Consider the following 15892-nt stretch of genomic DNA (forward strand, 5'->3'; position numbering starts at 1 on the left):
TTCCAAGTGAGATTCAGAACTGCAGAATATCCAGATGACTTCCTGAAGCTTGCTTTCCTCTCGGCGTCAGAGCTGCCAGCGTGGCTACTTCAGGTTGCCTTGTCACACAATGCCAGTGTTGTCACTAACCGTCCAGTGGCTGAGACCAGTCTAGGTTTTTGTTTCTGTTTTTAATTCTTCCAGTCTTGAAGGTAGCTCCCACTAAGGAGATTCAAATTTGAATTTTGAAGTTGTGTCCTTTGTGTTACATGAGCAACTGGAGAGCATTCAGGTGCATTGCAGTTCTCAAGGGTTGCTGAATATGTTTTACATTTGCTTTATAACTGTCCGCATAGTTCCAGAATCACTTTTCCTTTCATACCAGTATTCCTTCCTTTTAGTAAACATTTTAAATAGTCTTTCCATCTGTGAAATAGTATATCAGTGTGTGTGTATGTGTATACTGAGCGCATGCACATGCTCATGGTAAGTGATAATATCATTTTCCACTCAGTAATGTGCAGTGTACAGAAATACCATCAATTCCCTTTGCACTTGCATAATTCTACACTTGGTTCTCTCCTTCATCATGCAGCAAGTCCACTGAGCCATCTTTGTAGTCCATGCACTAACACTTTTGAAATAAACTAAAAAAAACAAAACAAAACCAAATCTTACAATGGTATTTTGAGGGTTTGTTACAGAAACTGAAAGCCAACACGGCTAGCTTATTCACTCAATTTTCTGTTGGTATTTGAGTTTATATTAGTACCAACTTGTGCTGGGCGGTGGTGGTGCAGTCCTTCAATGCCAGCAGAGGCAGGTGGATCCCTGAGTTTGAGGCCATCCTGAACTACATACAGAGTGAGTTCCAGGACAGCCAGGGCCACACAGAGAAACCCTATCCCAAATCAAATCAATCAATTTAGAGTCAAAACATTGCATTTTTATAATGGTATATGTTGAGGAAGTTGGAAATAGCTGTTACAGTGATAACAAAAGTCAATCTCATTTTAAAAGTCCCTCATCTCGTTTCTTACGAGTCTCCGTGAATACTTGATGTGTTGGTATCAAAGAGAGCACCGTGTGGATGGTATACCAATTTGATTAGCTGATCTTTATGATTAGACTGGTCTGTACCACACGTGCTTGTTTTTAATGGTTTATCACCGCATAAACATAAGTCATTTAAAGTTGGGTTTAAAAGAACTACAATTATTTTGTTTTACATTAACAGGAAAGTTACATTTCCTGAATACAACAAAAATAGCATGATGGCAAATAAGCTGGCAAAACATTTTCTTAAGTTTCTGCTGTGGCAGAATGCACAAGGCCCCAGTGTGTACATATATAATGTGTATGTATGTGCATAAAATAGATGCATATGTGTGTGCACAATACCCATATACATAAATTTTTAAAAATAAATATATTTAAAACCACTCGTGCTTTAGATTAATGTTTGGCACATGTAAATAGCATATATGCTTTTGCTGATACTTGAAAATGCATTCCAAGACTTTCCACATATACATCTATTACACTTTTACATATTTTACATATTTTAAATAGAATATAAATTAAATGTGTTTAGGAATACATACATATGCATATATGTGTATATATACATGTACACACATGTATATATATAAAACACAAGGTTTCTTGGCTGGTCTGAAACTTGCTTACATAGACCAGGCTGGCCTCAAACTTACAGAGCTACACCTGCCTTTGCCTCCAAAGTGCTAGCTGGGATTAAAGAAAGACCTTCGCCAAAATGCCCAGTTCATGTGTGTGTTGTATGTTACTGGGGATTGAGTCTGGGGTCTTGCCCATGTTAAGCAGGCATTCATCTCCTTGGTCACTAAGTTGTCCAGGTGGCTTGAACTTACTTTCCTACTGCCTCAGCCTGTGGAGTAGCTGGTTGCAGTTCTTATAACAGCTTCCTAAAATTTATCTACAAGACATGCAAACCTTGTTAACTGTGTGCATCTGAGCATGTTTATTTGGCACCATTAACCGTTACTCGTTAAAAGCTGGATCTGTTTTTTTTTTTTTTTTTTTTTGTTTTGTTTTCATTTACTAATATTTTAGTAAATATTAGGTGTGTCAGAGGAGCCAGGAGGTCAGAGAACTTCATTGAATTGGTTCCCTTGTTCAATGGTGGGATCCTGGGATCCTACTCAGGTCAGCAGGCTTGCTTCTGCAAGCATTTTTAAAACGCACTGAGCCAGCTCATCAGCCCTTGAATCAGAATTTAATGGCTGCCTCTACCATGCTCCAGAACGCATGCTGCAATTACACGATGACAGAACGGAAAAGAAGGGGAGACGCACAAATAAATAATCATGAGCACCTAAACAAGCAATTAGAATAGAAAAAAAAAAATCACAAAATAGCAAAACCATGAAAGTTAAACATAGTAGCCTTTGAACTTGGGCAGTTCACGGGCAGGTAAAATTCCCTGGAATCTACAGTATCTTCACCACACACGAGAGAGTGCCCTAGTGTATTCAGCCTCATTTGAAAATCAGGGCAGCAACTTCTGCTCAGAATGAAAAACCAAAACAAAAGCAAAATTAGAGCTCTAGGCGACAGCCCTAGGTCCACCTGCCTATTCTCAGGTGCTGATGCCCTGCAGGCGCCCAGAGGAGCCACTAGGGACTTACAGCAGGGTGTGTTTTGGGGAGATGCAGAGATGGAGAGAGATGGAGAGAGAGGGGTGTCCCGCGTCGGGGGGGGGGGTGCGGTAATGCAGGAGGGTGCCCTGCGTGGGTTAGGCAGCGGGTTCCAGGCTTTTTCGGCAACCTTGGCAGATGGGTGAGCAACTGTGCTCTCCAGACAGTCTGGCCGCCGGGTGTGGCCAGGGGTCATTCGGGCCCGCCCCGGAGCCCCGAGCCAAGGTGTCGCGGCTGCTCCCGGGCGCCCCCTGGCCCGGCTCGGGCTCCCGAGGTTTCCGGTGCGCGGCTGCGGGCGGTGACGCCTAGCTGCTCCCGAGCTGCCGCCGCTTCTCCCTAGCGAAGCTGCAGGTGGGCCCCGCGCCGTCCCCGCCTGCTCCCCTCCCGGGTCCGCGCCCCCGTGGGCCCTCAGCCGATGCTGGAACCCCGATCCGAGCCCAAGGCCTTCAGCTGGTCCCCGGGAGCCTGCCGGTGGCCGCGGGCAAGGGCGATCGATGCCCGGCCAGGCCTGCCCTGTTGCCTCGATCCTCAGGCTGGGGCGGAGTCCCTCTCCAGATCTCCCCCGGTTCACCTGGGGCCCGAGCGCCTCCTGGGACAGCTGCGTCCCGGGGCAGCCCGGGCCACGGTTGGCTGCTGCGGACCTCGAAGAGCTGACCCCACCACACCAGGGAGGGGTTGACGTTCGCAGACAGCTGGAGGATCGCCGCCTCCGCGCCTCAGGCAGCCGAGCCCTGGGTGAGCCCTGTCTGCTCACCTACCTCGGGACTTTACAGCCTTTGAGTCCCGGATGCACTTAACTTTTCATCTGTCCGCTGCTGGCTCTGTTGCCGAGCATTGCCCGAAGCCACGCATGTGGTCGGTAGTCCCTAGTAACCAACCCCAGGTCTCGTTTTTCACAGCGTCCAGATTTTTACCTTTTTTCCCCTCTTCTTCTTTTAGGCCTGTGGAAACACAATCAAGCCATCCACGAGCTCGCTTGGCAGTCTTGTGCAAAGGACGCGCGGTAGCCCAACCTTCCAAAGCTTCCATTCCTGCCAAGTCTTGCGAGAGGACTCGACTCCAGGAAGGCTTTCTGCCAGGCCCCGAGGTTGTACTTTCATGCACCACAGCCACCATCACCCAGCGTTTGCAAGTGGGTACGTGCCCTCCCTGGCAAAAGCCAACTGTCTGATCTGCCTCTTTAGATTTTCCCCCGTGGTCAAGGGTTACTTTTCTCCACGGATGGCCGAGTTTAACCGGCAGAACTCATTGCAGTGCATTGGATTTGAATAACCGAAATCCAGGACGTAGTCATAGCCGTGACTTCACGAGCAAGAGGGTGAGTCCCAGGACGGGGTGGCCTGCTGTGATCCTGAGGTTGGCACTGGCGCGGGCAGCCCTGGGAATCAGAGAGCAGGATTACTGCAATGAGAACCGGGAACAGGCTTTGGTCCTAGGAATGGTTTCCCTGCTAATTATCCTGTTGTTCTGCCCTGAGAGGTGTCAGTGTGAGGAGGGCTACCGCCTTCCTGCTTAACACGAGGGTCTGCTCTCTGAGTTACTGCATCTTCGTTTCTCTCAGGTTTTAAGCTATTCGAAACATCAATAGCTTCCGGGTGATTCCGAGGATTAAAGAGGTAAGTATTTTCTTTATTTAGTTGTTATTGTGTGTGTGTGTGTGTGTGTGTGTGTGTGTGTGTGTGTTTTTATCAATATGCACTTCTGTTTGGTTTTTCGAGACAGGGTCTCTCTGTGTAGCCCTGGCTGTCCTGGAACTCACCACTGCCTGGCACTCAGTATGCATTTCTGAGTTTTGTGGAATTGCTAGTAGTTTACTGTTAGATCAAGGTCCCAGCTAAAAATATGGGTTTAGACGTACAAGGCAGAACAACATACTTTTCAGAGACCCCAAGACAAGAAACCCCTTTAGTTACTGCTCAAGCCTGCAAAGGACGAGTTCCCAGGACCAACACTGTTCCAACGTTATAACTCCACAGGCCTTGAACTTGAACAGAGCAGTCTGTGGGTAAAGGCCAGTGAAGGCTGGCTTTGAAAGTTGTGTTGTTCTTACAGCTTCTAAAGGCCGGGACTTTTCTGTGGAAAGCCCAGGGTGTGTTGAGTTATGGTTTAGAAGGGACACTTGGAGGGAAAGAAGCCTTGCTGCCTGTCAAGGGGGCAGAACGATACGAATTTGTCAGGGATATAAAAAGGACACCGACGCAAGAGATTTATCCTTTCCTGCGTGGGTGAACAGAAATCCAGGACCTTCTTGACCATTGTCATTTTCCCATCACGGTAATGCCTTGTTCAGTCCTGTGCAGGGAACTTTTAAATGGATTCTTTGCCTCTAAAGATCTGATGATGCTAGTTTGCGAGGGAAATTGACAAGAGACAATTGACAGACCTTCCTGTGTGCCTAACAGATGTGAAGCTCTGAGGGGTACACGGCAGCGGAGCCTTGTGAGCAGCTCTGATGATGGAATATAGGCGCGCTGGCCTCTGTGGGATGGGAGGAGGTTCAGGCTAGGGGGAGCTGGTGCCAGAGGATGTGTGGTGCAAGCTAGGGTGGTCACAAACATCCATGGTCCTCTTTCCTGGGCACCCAGGGGATGTGAGATAGAGAGGCCCGTGTTTACTAAAGGAAAAAAAGGCAAATATCTTTCTTCCTGTTTTTTTTTTTTTTTTCCTTACAAGACGACAGCATTTTGGAGCCATCCCTGGGCCTGAAGAATTCTTCGGTCTCTCTGGTGTGCCAAGTCAAGGTGGGAAATGCTTCCCACCCGTGTATTATGGGCTTGAGGCACACCGTGTGCTTCCAGCACAGTGATTGGCATACAGCAAGTGCTTGACAAATACTTGGCGAACAAAGGAACATGGTTTGGTGACATAGAAAAGTCTGTAGGAATCATGCTTAGGGATTCAGCTTTTGAAGGGGGTTGATTTATTAGGGATTAAGCGCAGGGCCTCATGCATGCTAGACAAGCACAATCCCACTGAGCCATAGGCCCTACCCTAAAGGATTTAAAAACTTTTAAAGGAGATACTGTCTTCAATATCTTCAAACTATCTTCAAGATATACATACAATGTATTTCAAGTGTATTCACCCCTAACACCCTCGCAACTCTGTGTCCTAAAAGGAGATGCCAACCTGCCTAGCTTTAAGCTCACAGAGATCCTTCTGCCTCTGCCCAAGTGCTGAGATTAGATGTGTGTGCCTCAACGCCTGTCTAAAGTGTCTAAGAAGGTTTTCTTTCTTTCTTTCTTTCTCTCTCTCTTTCTTTCTTTCTTTCTTTCTTTCTTTCTTCCCTTTTTCTTTTTCTTGCATTGTCTCAGATTTTGGTGCTATTTTTGGTCAGTTTCTTTTTTTATAATTTTTATTTTTTATATTCATTACAGTTTATTTACTTTGTATCCTAGCTGTAGCCTCCTCCCTCATTCCCTCCCAATCCCACCCTCCCCGCCCTCCCTCATCTCTTCCCTACCCCTCTCTAAGTCCACTGATAGGAGAGGGCCTCCTCCCCTTCCATCTGACCCTAGTTTATCAGGTCTCATCAGGACTGGCTGCAAGGACCTCATCTGTGGCCTAGCAAGACTGCTCCTTCCTGGGGGGAGGGGGGTTGTCAAAGAGCCCACCTCTGAGTTCATGTCAGAGACAGTCTTCCTTCCTTTTTTTTTTTTAGAACAGACTTTCTCTGCATATTACCTGGCTGCCCTGGAACTCACTCTGTAGACCAGGTTGGCCCTGAACTTAAAAATCTGCCTGCCTCTGCCTGCAGAGTGCTGGGATTAAAGTGTGCTGCCATGACCTGATTGAAAGGATGCTTTCTTACCGAAGATGTCTTCACTTGGGTCTCTAGGTCTGCAGGTGGCTATGTTAATGTTGCTTGTCTTTGGAGTATTGCTTCATGAAGTCCCACTGAGTGGCCAAGATGAGGTTTATTCTGAGGCTGACCGTGTGCCAGGCAAGGCCCTGTATGACTACTCCAGCCTCCGCCTCCCAGAGAAGCACATTCCCTTCTTCTTGCACAATAACAGGCATATTGCTTCTGTGTGCAGGGAGGATTCCCATTGTCCATATAAGGTATGTCTGATTTATTCTCATTCTTTTTTTTAGTTGTTTTTTTTTTTAATTTCATCTCTGTATTTTTAAACTTAATTTTTGAGGTTAGCACACAAAGACCTGTGTTTCATGTGCCATTTTCATACACATGTTCTCGCATTCATACCCTGCTCTCATTCATACAAGGATGCAGCTTAGACCAGTTCGTTATTCTGCTTCATAACCCACAGCTAAACCTGGAAGTCCAACTTTCACCATGAGCTGATTACTGTTTTCACTTCATGTACTATTTCTAAGGGATGAAATTTAGCTGAAAACCATCTCCCACTCATAAGAAGGAAACAGCATTAAAACCACAGAGAAAATTAACTGGGCTGATGAAGCCGTCCACATATTCTGAAAACCGAACCGTGAGTGAGGCTTCAGAAAGAAGAGAACCTTTTCTCGGAGTAAGGAATGTGACGCCTCTCCTTTCTGCACTTGGGAGGCCTCTTAGCACCTCATTGTGGTAGTCACACCTCAGCCTTGGCTCTAAATGAGTAAGACAGGAGCTTGGAAAGACCTCAAGACAGAGCCCATTAAGACTTCTCCGGAGGCCTTAGAGATCAAAGCAGGCCATTGTAAGACGCTTCCTTTCCCATGGAGCTGGCACAGGAAGCATATGGAATCTGACCAGCATGGCTCCTGGGCCTTGCAGAAGGGCCCTGGCCTCCAGGGGTGGAGAGCTCTGACCTTGTGCAGTTTCTGCTGATCTTGATTGATGAGTGAAGTCACCCAGCCATGCTTTTCACAGAATTCTCTTAGCAACAGACGTTCTAAAGGATATAGATTTTCTTGTTTTTGTTTTTTGTTTGTTTGTTTTTTTGTCTTCTGTTGACTGATTATACAATCAGGTCCTTTTCCGTGAAAGACAGAAGACAGTCCCTTAAGATACCTCAGGAAATCCTGATTCATGTTGTCTTTGGTAGTCTGGCGGCAGCCTGGACTTGGGTTACGGAGCAGACGTGAGGAGTGAGGAGACTCTTGAGCCTGCCCCTCTCAGAATGTTGCCTGAGTGTGTATTGGAAAATATGAATGTGAAATTTCTGTCCCGAAAGGTCTGAGAATCTCCTCTAAGCATCAGAAGGGGGATCTACTCTAAAGGTATATGCATTTTATGTTCTAGAAACACCTAGAAAATCTAAACTACTGCTGGGGTTATGAGAAATCCTGCAAACCAGAGTTCAGATTTGGTTATCCTGTTTGCAGCTATGTCGACCTGGGATGGTAAGTCTCCTTATGGAATCGCCTCCTCACTTCTGAGCCTGTGTTCTTTGAAGTGCACGTTGATGCCCTGACTCCCAGCTAGACTCCCTGGTAGACAGTAATTCCTGCAGATGCTGATTTGATTATCCAGGTCATAAATTCAACCCATTTCACAATGAGAGCAATATCTGTTATCTCTTCTGTCAGGGGAAAACATTGGAATACCCCCGCATATATGCTAAGAAGATAGTAGTATAGGTGATTTCTTATTGACTCTGAAAGAATAGCTCTCCGTGCTCAACGAGAGTTGAAATATGATTAGTAATTCTATAAAAAGAACAGGGTAAATAACACTTTATTGTCTTCAGGTCCAGATGACCCGAACTTCATGGAGTTGCTGTGCCTTTTTATTATAAAGGAATAGCATATGAACGTCTTGTCTGGTAGCTTTATTGTATGCACATAGTGATAATTTTGGAGGAACTGTGATGGCCTACTTTAAAAAGTCAGGTAACAATTGACTTTAGCAACCTAATCCATAGAAAGAAAATCCAAGGCCAGAGTAAAAGAAAGTAGGTGGGTCTGGGGTGAGGTGGAAAGATGGCTTAGCAGTTAAGAGCGCTTGTTGTTCTTTGTCGAGGTCCTGGGTTCAGCTCCCGGCATCCCCCTGTGGGTTCACAGACATGCATAACTCCGGTACCAGGGGATCATCGCGATGCCTTCAGGCGTCTGCAGCCACCAAGCACGCACATGGGGGCGCACACACACATGCAGGCGAAATACTCATACACACAGGATAACATTTAAAAGAAAAGGGGAGAAAAATCTTGAACTCTCCTCTTCTGCAAATAGGACAGACACTCTGGAGTCAGCCGAGGACATGTTCTGGAAGCAAGCTGACTTTGGTTACGCCCGAGAGCGGCTGGAGGAGATGCGTGTGCTCTGCGAGCCAGAGAGACCCGTGAGTGTGCGGCTGCTCGAACGAGCTTCCCTAGTTCTGCTGCTCATCATTAGTTTTCTAGTTTAGCTGGTAATGTAAAACCAAGGTGGCTCAGTACTGCAGGATCTCTGGGTAGCCCAGGCTGGCCCCTCATCCTCGGTACTGGGCTTATAGGCGGAAACGTTTAGTGGAGCCGTCACAGTCAGAGCCGGTAGTCACAGCCCTAACTAGCTAGACTTGTCCCACTCATCATCCACAGAATGACAACAAGCAAGTGCTAGTACAATGTTGAGAAAGGAGATTTCCTTCCTGCGGTCCTGTTGGGAAAGGAAGGGGAATAAAGTGGTTTAGCGACTTCCTCAATAACACCCCCTCTCTCCACCCCCACTTCCACCCTTACCTTCCCCCTCACCAGACCCCACTCTACCCCAGCCCGAGCGCTTGCACACACACACACACACACACACACACACACACACACACACACACACCCCATCTTCCCTAATCACATGTGGTCCTGCCCGCCACTCACCCACCCATCATTCTTTTCCTGCAAGGTGGTCTGATACATTGTGACAACTATGGGAAATCTCTTCCTAGGAGATAGTTACTCCCCCATCCTGCCCACATTCCCAGCTTGGGGCTGGCACCAGGCTTCAGTCCTGTCCTTCTCCAGCATCAAATTCCTGAGGAAATTCCAAGTCCTCGGGGACTATTGTTTCAATAATCGGAGAGGCAGAGAAGAGAATGGACCTCTTCATTTCTGGCAGGATGGTCGGAGCACCACCACACCCAGCTTAGAATTGTGTTCAGTGTTCCCAAATAGGTCATTTTGTTTCCTCTGAAAGGCCCACCCTCCTCTTCACATATGTGTCAGGTAGTTATATTTTGAGGCAGTTAAAATACTTTTAGATTTAGGCCTCCCCATCCCCCACACATACCAAAGAAGAGAAATTAATAAACTGCATCTTTACAGGTCCGTTGTCAGCTCATTTGAGATGGGCTGCACCCATCTCAAATACTGATCTGTATTTATTTAGTCTTTGTGTGCACTTCAATTTGACTGGCATAGTTATTACAGCAGGGCAGACGCTTCTCTTCTAAAAGGAAAAAAGCAGGGCCCTCAGAGAAGGTGAGCAACTTCCTCAAGGCTGCACAGCTATCATGTGAACTTACACATTATTTAGAACTGAAAGGCGTATGTGTGTGTGTGTGTGTGTGTGTGTGTGTACGTCTCACCAATCCATGTCACACTCCGGCGGGTAGGACACATACACTACCAGGGAGTAATTTTAAGTAGTAGATATGAAAGTAGGTCTTTGACTGCAGAGTTCAGATTCTGACTCTTGGGCAAAGTCCTCAACCTGAGGTAGAAATTTTCTTTCTTCGTCTTAAAGCCATGCTACTTTGCAGCATGAGGTTCTGCATGTAAGAATTCCCCGCACATGTCCTGGCTGAGGACCTGAATTACACTTCCCAGCATCCATGCAAAAAACTGAAAAAGAGTGGGTTGAAGAGATGGCTCAGAGGTTAAAAGCACTGGCTCTTCTTCCTAAGGTCCTGAGTTCAATTCCCAGCAACCACAATGGTGACTCATAACCGTCTGTCATGAGATCTCGTGTACTCTTCTGGCATGCTGAACATATGCAGGCAGAATACTGTATAAATAACAAACAAACATTTTAACAACAAACAAAACGAAACAAAAAACCTCTGGAGGTGGCCACGCACAGGTCTGTAACCCCGCACTGTGGAGTGCAGCAGCTGAACTGCTAGAGCTGCTGGAGGCCAGCCTCATGCCAGTCTTAGTGAGAGAGCCTGTCTCCAGGGCATAAAGCAGGGGGTGATAGAGCAGGACGTGCTTTGTCCCCCCTCTGGCCTCTCTGTAAGTGTGTGCAAGGGGGCTTGACCCACACACACGCATTCACCACATACCCATTGAAAGGGAATACATGCTCTGTAGTGCTATTGGCGGGTGCCGTCTTTGGAGCTTGTACCAAAGGGAAAGGAGGCAATCGTTGAGTGCCATCGCCACAGGCATCTGTAATAGTTGCTTTATTTTAACACATTTGGCTTCACTGTGGCTATTTATGTGGGAAGGTCAAGGGAGGAGGTCCGACCCTACCTTGCATGGTTCCCTCATGGTAGCTTGTGGAGTCCTTTCCTAGACATCATTTGCGTTGACGTGTATCATGCTGTCAGCATGTGACCCCTTTTCTTAGTTCTTTGGGATGCTATGACAAAGCGCTAATAGAGTGGAGACCAGAGATCCAAGGTCAAAGGTGCCAGCGGGTTCTTTGGAGGGCCTGCCTCCAGAGTGCAGACAGCTGCTTGTCCTTGGATCTCCATGGAGATGGAAGAGGAAGAGCTCTCTGTGGTCTCCTTTAGAAGGATCCTGCATTAGTGTCTCTTCCTGTTCAAATCCACTGACAAGAAGCAAGTAAGTTTATTTTGGCTCACAGTTTGAGGGGACTCGGTCATCACAGCCAGATGAACAAGAGGCTCAGCTTTCAGGCAGCACTTTGGTGTGGAAAGGGCTGTCAAGTCTCTAGCTGTGTTCTCAGCGACCCATTCCTTCAGCAAGTCTTCATCTTCTATAGGTTCCACGGTTTTCCCAAGCAGCAACCAGGGGTTCAAGCACCAAGTCTGTCGGGGATGTTTCATATTTAAACTGGAGCAGGTGCTAATATTTATGAGGACTAGCCCCCATAACCTCACAAAGCTCTACCACCTACTACCATCACCTTGACAACTGGAATTGACTGATTGATGAGTGATTGTTTTCTTATCTTTATTTATTTAGTATGTGCATCCATGGCATGTGAAGGTCAGAAGACATCTTACAGGAGTTAGTTCTCTACTTCCACCATGACAATTTTCTTCCTTTCCTCAAGTCATCAGCCTTTGTCTACAAGCCCCTTTATCCCTTGAGCCATCTCACCATGCAAGAGTTGGTTTTGAACATGAATGTTTTTCAGGGACACAGCGCTCACTGCATGGTGATCCTTTCCTGGCTCAGCTCACAAACACTAAACAGGCTAAGATTCAGGCCCCTCGTTCATTGGAAATTTTAGGGAAAACCATTAAATGGTGTTTGATTCCTGAACGGAGCCCGGAGCAGAAGTTCATGAAGTGCCCTCTCTTTCAGTGCACACTAGCTTGGTTGAAGTAGAAACAGGCTGTGGCTGTTGACTTTTCAATGGTTTCATTCAGTTGGTGGAACCATTTGCAGAAACTCCTCACACTCAACTTGGCAAGCTGCCTGTCCAGACCTGAGTTTGAATGTGTTTTATGTGCTCAGTGTTTCTTGTTGCCTTTGGCTTCTCCTTAGAAAAGGCTTTTCCCCACCAAGTAGTTAGGGGTAGAATGGTTCTGCAGGATTGTTCTTTTTTTGCTGGTGCAGGGGGGATGGGGGAGAGGACTGAAGTAAATCATACTACAGTCCCTGGCTTTAACACTTGAGGGCTGATGAGATGGCTCTGTGGGTAAAGGTACTTGCTTCCCAGCCTGACAGCCTTGAGCTCAGTCCCTGACAGCCATATGGTAGAAGGAAAGAACCAATTTCTGCAAGTTGTCTGTAACCTCCACCTGTGTGCAGAGGTATGTGCACACATGAATATAAATAAATTGATTAAAATAATTTTTGAAGGAAGCAGCATGTAGTGACAATTATATGTGTTCCCAGGGTTTGGGAATGGTGTCAGCACGGCCAGCCTAGGGAGGCCTCCCAGTATGATGTCAGCATGGCCAGCCTAGGGAGGCCCCCCAGTATGGTGTCAGCATGGCCAGCCTAGGGAGGCCTCCCAGTATGGTGTCAGCACGGCCAGCCTAGGGAGGCCTCCCAGTATGGTGTCAGCACGGCCAGCCTAGGGAGGCCTCCCAGTGCTAATCCTGTTCCCAGCTGACTGTTCCTCTCATCTCAATTGTATTTCAGAGCGACTCAAGTCTGGTTTGCTCCCGTCACCTTCAGTATTGTAGGGCTACCGGTCTATACCTGGACTTAAGGAACATCAAGAGAACCCACGACAGGTACTTATGTGGTATGGCCACAGTCAAAGCTGACGACATTCTGAAATACTCTCGGGTGCAGGGCTATGTCTTGGGTTTGTTTTGTAGTAAAATGGTTGAACGGTTAGTGTAGGCACTATTTTTTTCTATGCTATTTTAATTTATTGGGTTTTCTTATATCTCTACCTCCCTTCCACCAACCCAGTTCCTTCAAACACCCAACACCAGGTAAGAAAGAAGGTTAGAGGGGAGAGGGTGCATAGTTCTCTTAGGCTACTTCCTGCTGGTTAGGGTTGTCAGGTTCCCTAGGGCCAGTCCAATCTTCATTTCAGGATATCTCCAACTTCTTCTCACCAAACTGCATCAACAGCAACCAGGAGCCCCAGCGGCGAGCACCAGCATTCTTCTTTCTTCTTGGAGACCCAACTGCTCTGGACTCTGGCATTTATTCCCTCTCCAGAGTCCCCAGAATTAAATGATCTGGAGCTGGCAAAGAGCTCCTCTGAGAGCCTACAGTAGGCAAACAGTTTGCTGCTGTGGACCATCTGAATCAGCTCCGTATCCCACACCTGGGATTAAAACAAAAGGATGTTTACGTAACATAACTGAGTTTTTTTTTTTTTTTTTTTTTTTTTTTTTTAAGAAGCCAAAGCTTCCACTACGGGTTAGGGAATAGGCGAGGAGAGGATGACCCAGGTCCTTGACCTGATGATCACACTGCTGACTTGGGTCATGGATCTATTGGGTTCCTTACAAGCTGTTTGTAGGTAAATGATGCAACGCATGCTTGTAAGTTAAATTCTGGAGGGGCTCGAGGTGTGTGTGGCTCTGTCGGTAGTGTGCTTACACTGCACAGACCAGGTGTGGAGATACAGGCTGGCCATCCTAGCATTCAGAAGGTGGAGGCAGGAGGATCAAGACGCTCATGGTCCTCTTCTGCTACATGGTGAATTTAAGATCTCCCTGGGTGACGTGAGACCCTGCCTCAAAATAAAATATAATGAAATAAATCCAGGGGCTGGAGAGATGGCTCAGCCATTAGGAACCCTTGGTGCTCTTGCAGAGGATCTGGGATTGATTCCTAGTGCCTTCTCGGTGGCTCACAACCATCTGTGACTCCAGCCTCCAGGAGCCCCACACATGCACTGCTACACAGACATATATGCAGGCAAAACACATACACACATAAAACAAAAATAAATCTTTTTTTAAAATGTGTTGAAAGATTTGTTAGGAAATTAATTTCAAGTCAGCAACTTGAGTCACGAGAAAATTTTCTAGCTCAACTTTTTTTTTTTTTTTTTTTTTTTTTTATTCACTAGATTCAAGGAAGATTTTCTTCGGGATGGTGAAGTTGGAGGACACTGTAAACTTGACAGTCGGGCACTGGCGTCTGAAGGTCAGCGCAAAAGCCCTCTGCAGTCTTGGTAACATGATTTTGTTTCCTAAAAATATGTCTAAAGTATTTGTGTTTGTTTTGGCACTCACAGGATTTCGAAGGGACTCTCTAAAATGGAAAAGGTTACCAAATTTGAACAGGAATGAGTTTCTGAGCAGTGGAGGGGGGCAGAGATGAATCCCTCAGTTAATCTGACTATTGGGTTTATAAGTTTTTAAAAAGCAAGTGTAGATTTTTCTGTTTGTAAGGGAAAGGGAAAGTATTTGACAAGACATATATCACTAACTCACAATGTCTGTGTGTGTTTTTAGAAGCACATTTCATAAAGCATACTCCCCCTCCCTCGAGCACAGAGTTTGGTTAGTGGAAACTCTAACCAATGCTACAGTGAGCCGGCCCAATGTAACTTACGTTCAGCTTGAAAAGCACAAGCGTTGGCAACACCCTAGGCACGCCCACTGGCCTCGCCCCACCTCCCTCTCTCTGACGCCAGATGCTACCCCAACTTTTACCATCATTGATGAGATTTTTTTTTTTTTTAACTTTAAAACTCTAATTTAAAACCATCTTAGGCTCGTGGAAAATTAAACGTTATGCCTGAGTTCGCTAGTTTCCTGGGAATGATAATGTCTCATTTAACCGTAGCGCAATTACCAAAGCCAGGAAGTTGTCATTGATAGCGTCTTATTAACCACACATATGTGGGTTTCTTCCGTATGCACTTATAGTTTTTCCAAATGTGTGCTTTAGAAAATTTATATTCCATGTTGAGGGACGTGTGACCGCCTCCCTAATTACGATGCAGAATCCTTCGATCACGGAAGCGAACGTATGTTCCCTATATATGGGCTACTCTTATGTAAAGTTAATGTCTCAGGTCATTCATGCTGGGCAGAATATTTAGGAATAATAATCTAATCTACCCTTATATAGTACTTGTCAGTTTGTTGTGAAGTTTTTTGGGGACTTAACAGATTGTTACAGATAGATGCTTCTTCCGTTGTACAAGGCATTTTCATTCTAGTTCATTTTGATATCTGAATCTACATTAAAGCTCCCCTGGGCATACTTGTACTATTTATTGCTGGGCAACACGTTATTCTAAAGTACACCCCAGGGCATAGTTGTGTTTATTATTTATTGCTGATACAAATGGCTCTGAAGTAAAGCAGATGACATTTAGAATCTCACCTTGTTCTGACGTCAGAGTGGGAGCAGCTCAGCAGGGCTCTATGAGGCCGCAGTCAAGCTGCTGGGTGGGGCTGTTGCCATCTCTAGGCCCAGCTAGGCCGGAGAACTTGACCTCTGAGCTCACCCAGGCTGATCTCTGAGCCTCAGTTTCTGTCTGGTTATGGACCAGAGGATTCGGTCTTCACTATATGGGTCTTTTGGTGGTGCTTTTCACACACGGCACAGTGGTCATATTCCTCAAGAGCATGAATATATATGCCTAAGGATGGAAGGTGCTGTGTTGTGTGACCCACTTCAGCAGGAATACACTACTGTCCTCTATCGCTTAGAAGTAAGCCATTGAGCTATGACTGTATTCACAGGGGAGGGAGGCATCAATTTCCACTTCTTTTCTTTCTTAAAAAAAAAAAA

At 46.2% G+C, this 15892-nt stretch overlaps 1 protein-coding gene across 1 annotated transcript in view; it reads left to right on the plus strand.

Annotated features, from left to right (window-relative positions):
* Positions 1-2926: 2926 nt before the first annotated feature.
* The window catches only part of Eogt (EGF domain specific O-linked N-acetylglucosamine transferase), a 19031-nt gene continuing 6065 nt past the window's right edge, over positions 2927-15892 (plus strand). The window contains exons 1-10 of the mRNA XM_055628434.1: positions 2927-3008; positions 3597-3744; positions 3842-3975; positions 4219-4273; positions 5331-5398; positions 6496-6719; positions 7864-7964; positions 8796-8904; positions 12818-12912; positions 14214-14318. Coding sequence (XP_055484409.1) covers positions 6510-6719; positions 7864-7964; positions 8796-8904; positions 12818-12912; positions 14214-14318 — 620 coding nt within the window. The 5' untranslated portion in view covers positions 2927-3008; positions 3597-3744; positions 3842-3975; ... (1 more) ...; positions 5331-5398; positions 6496-6509. The remainder of the gene's footprint in view (positions 3009-3596; positions 3745-3841; positions 3976-4218; positions 4274-5330; positions 5399-6495; positions 6720-7863; positions 7965-8795; positions 8905-12817; positions 12913-14213; positions 14319-15892) is intronic.

The sequence above is a fragment of the Psammomys obesus genome, unplaced genomic scaffold (assembly GCF_907164565.1).
Source record: "Psammomys obesus unplaced genomic scaffold, mPsaObe1.curated_primary_1811, whole genome shotgun sequence".
NCBI classification, from domain to species: domain Eukaryota; kingdom Metazoa; phylum Chordata; class Mammalia; order Rodentia; family Muridae; genus Psammomys; species Psammomys obesus.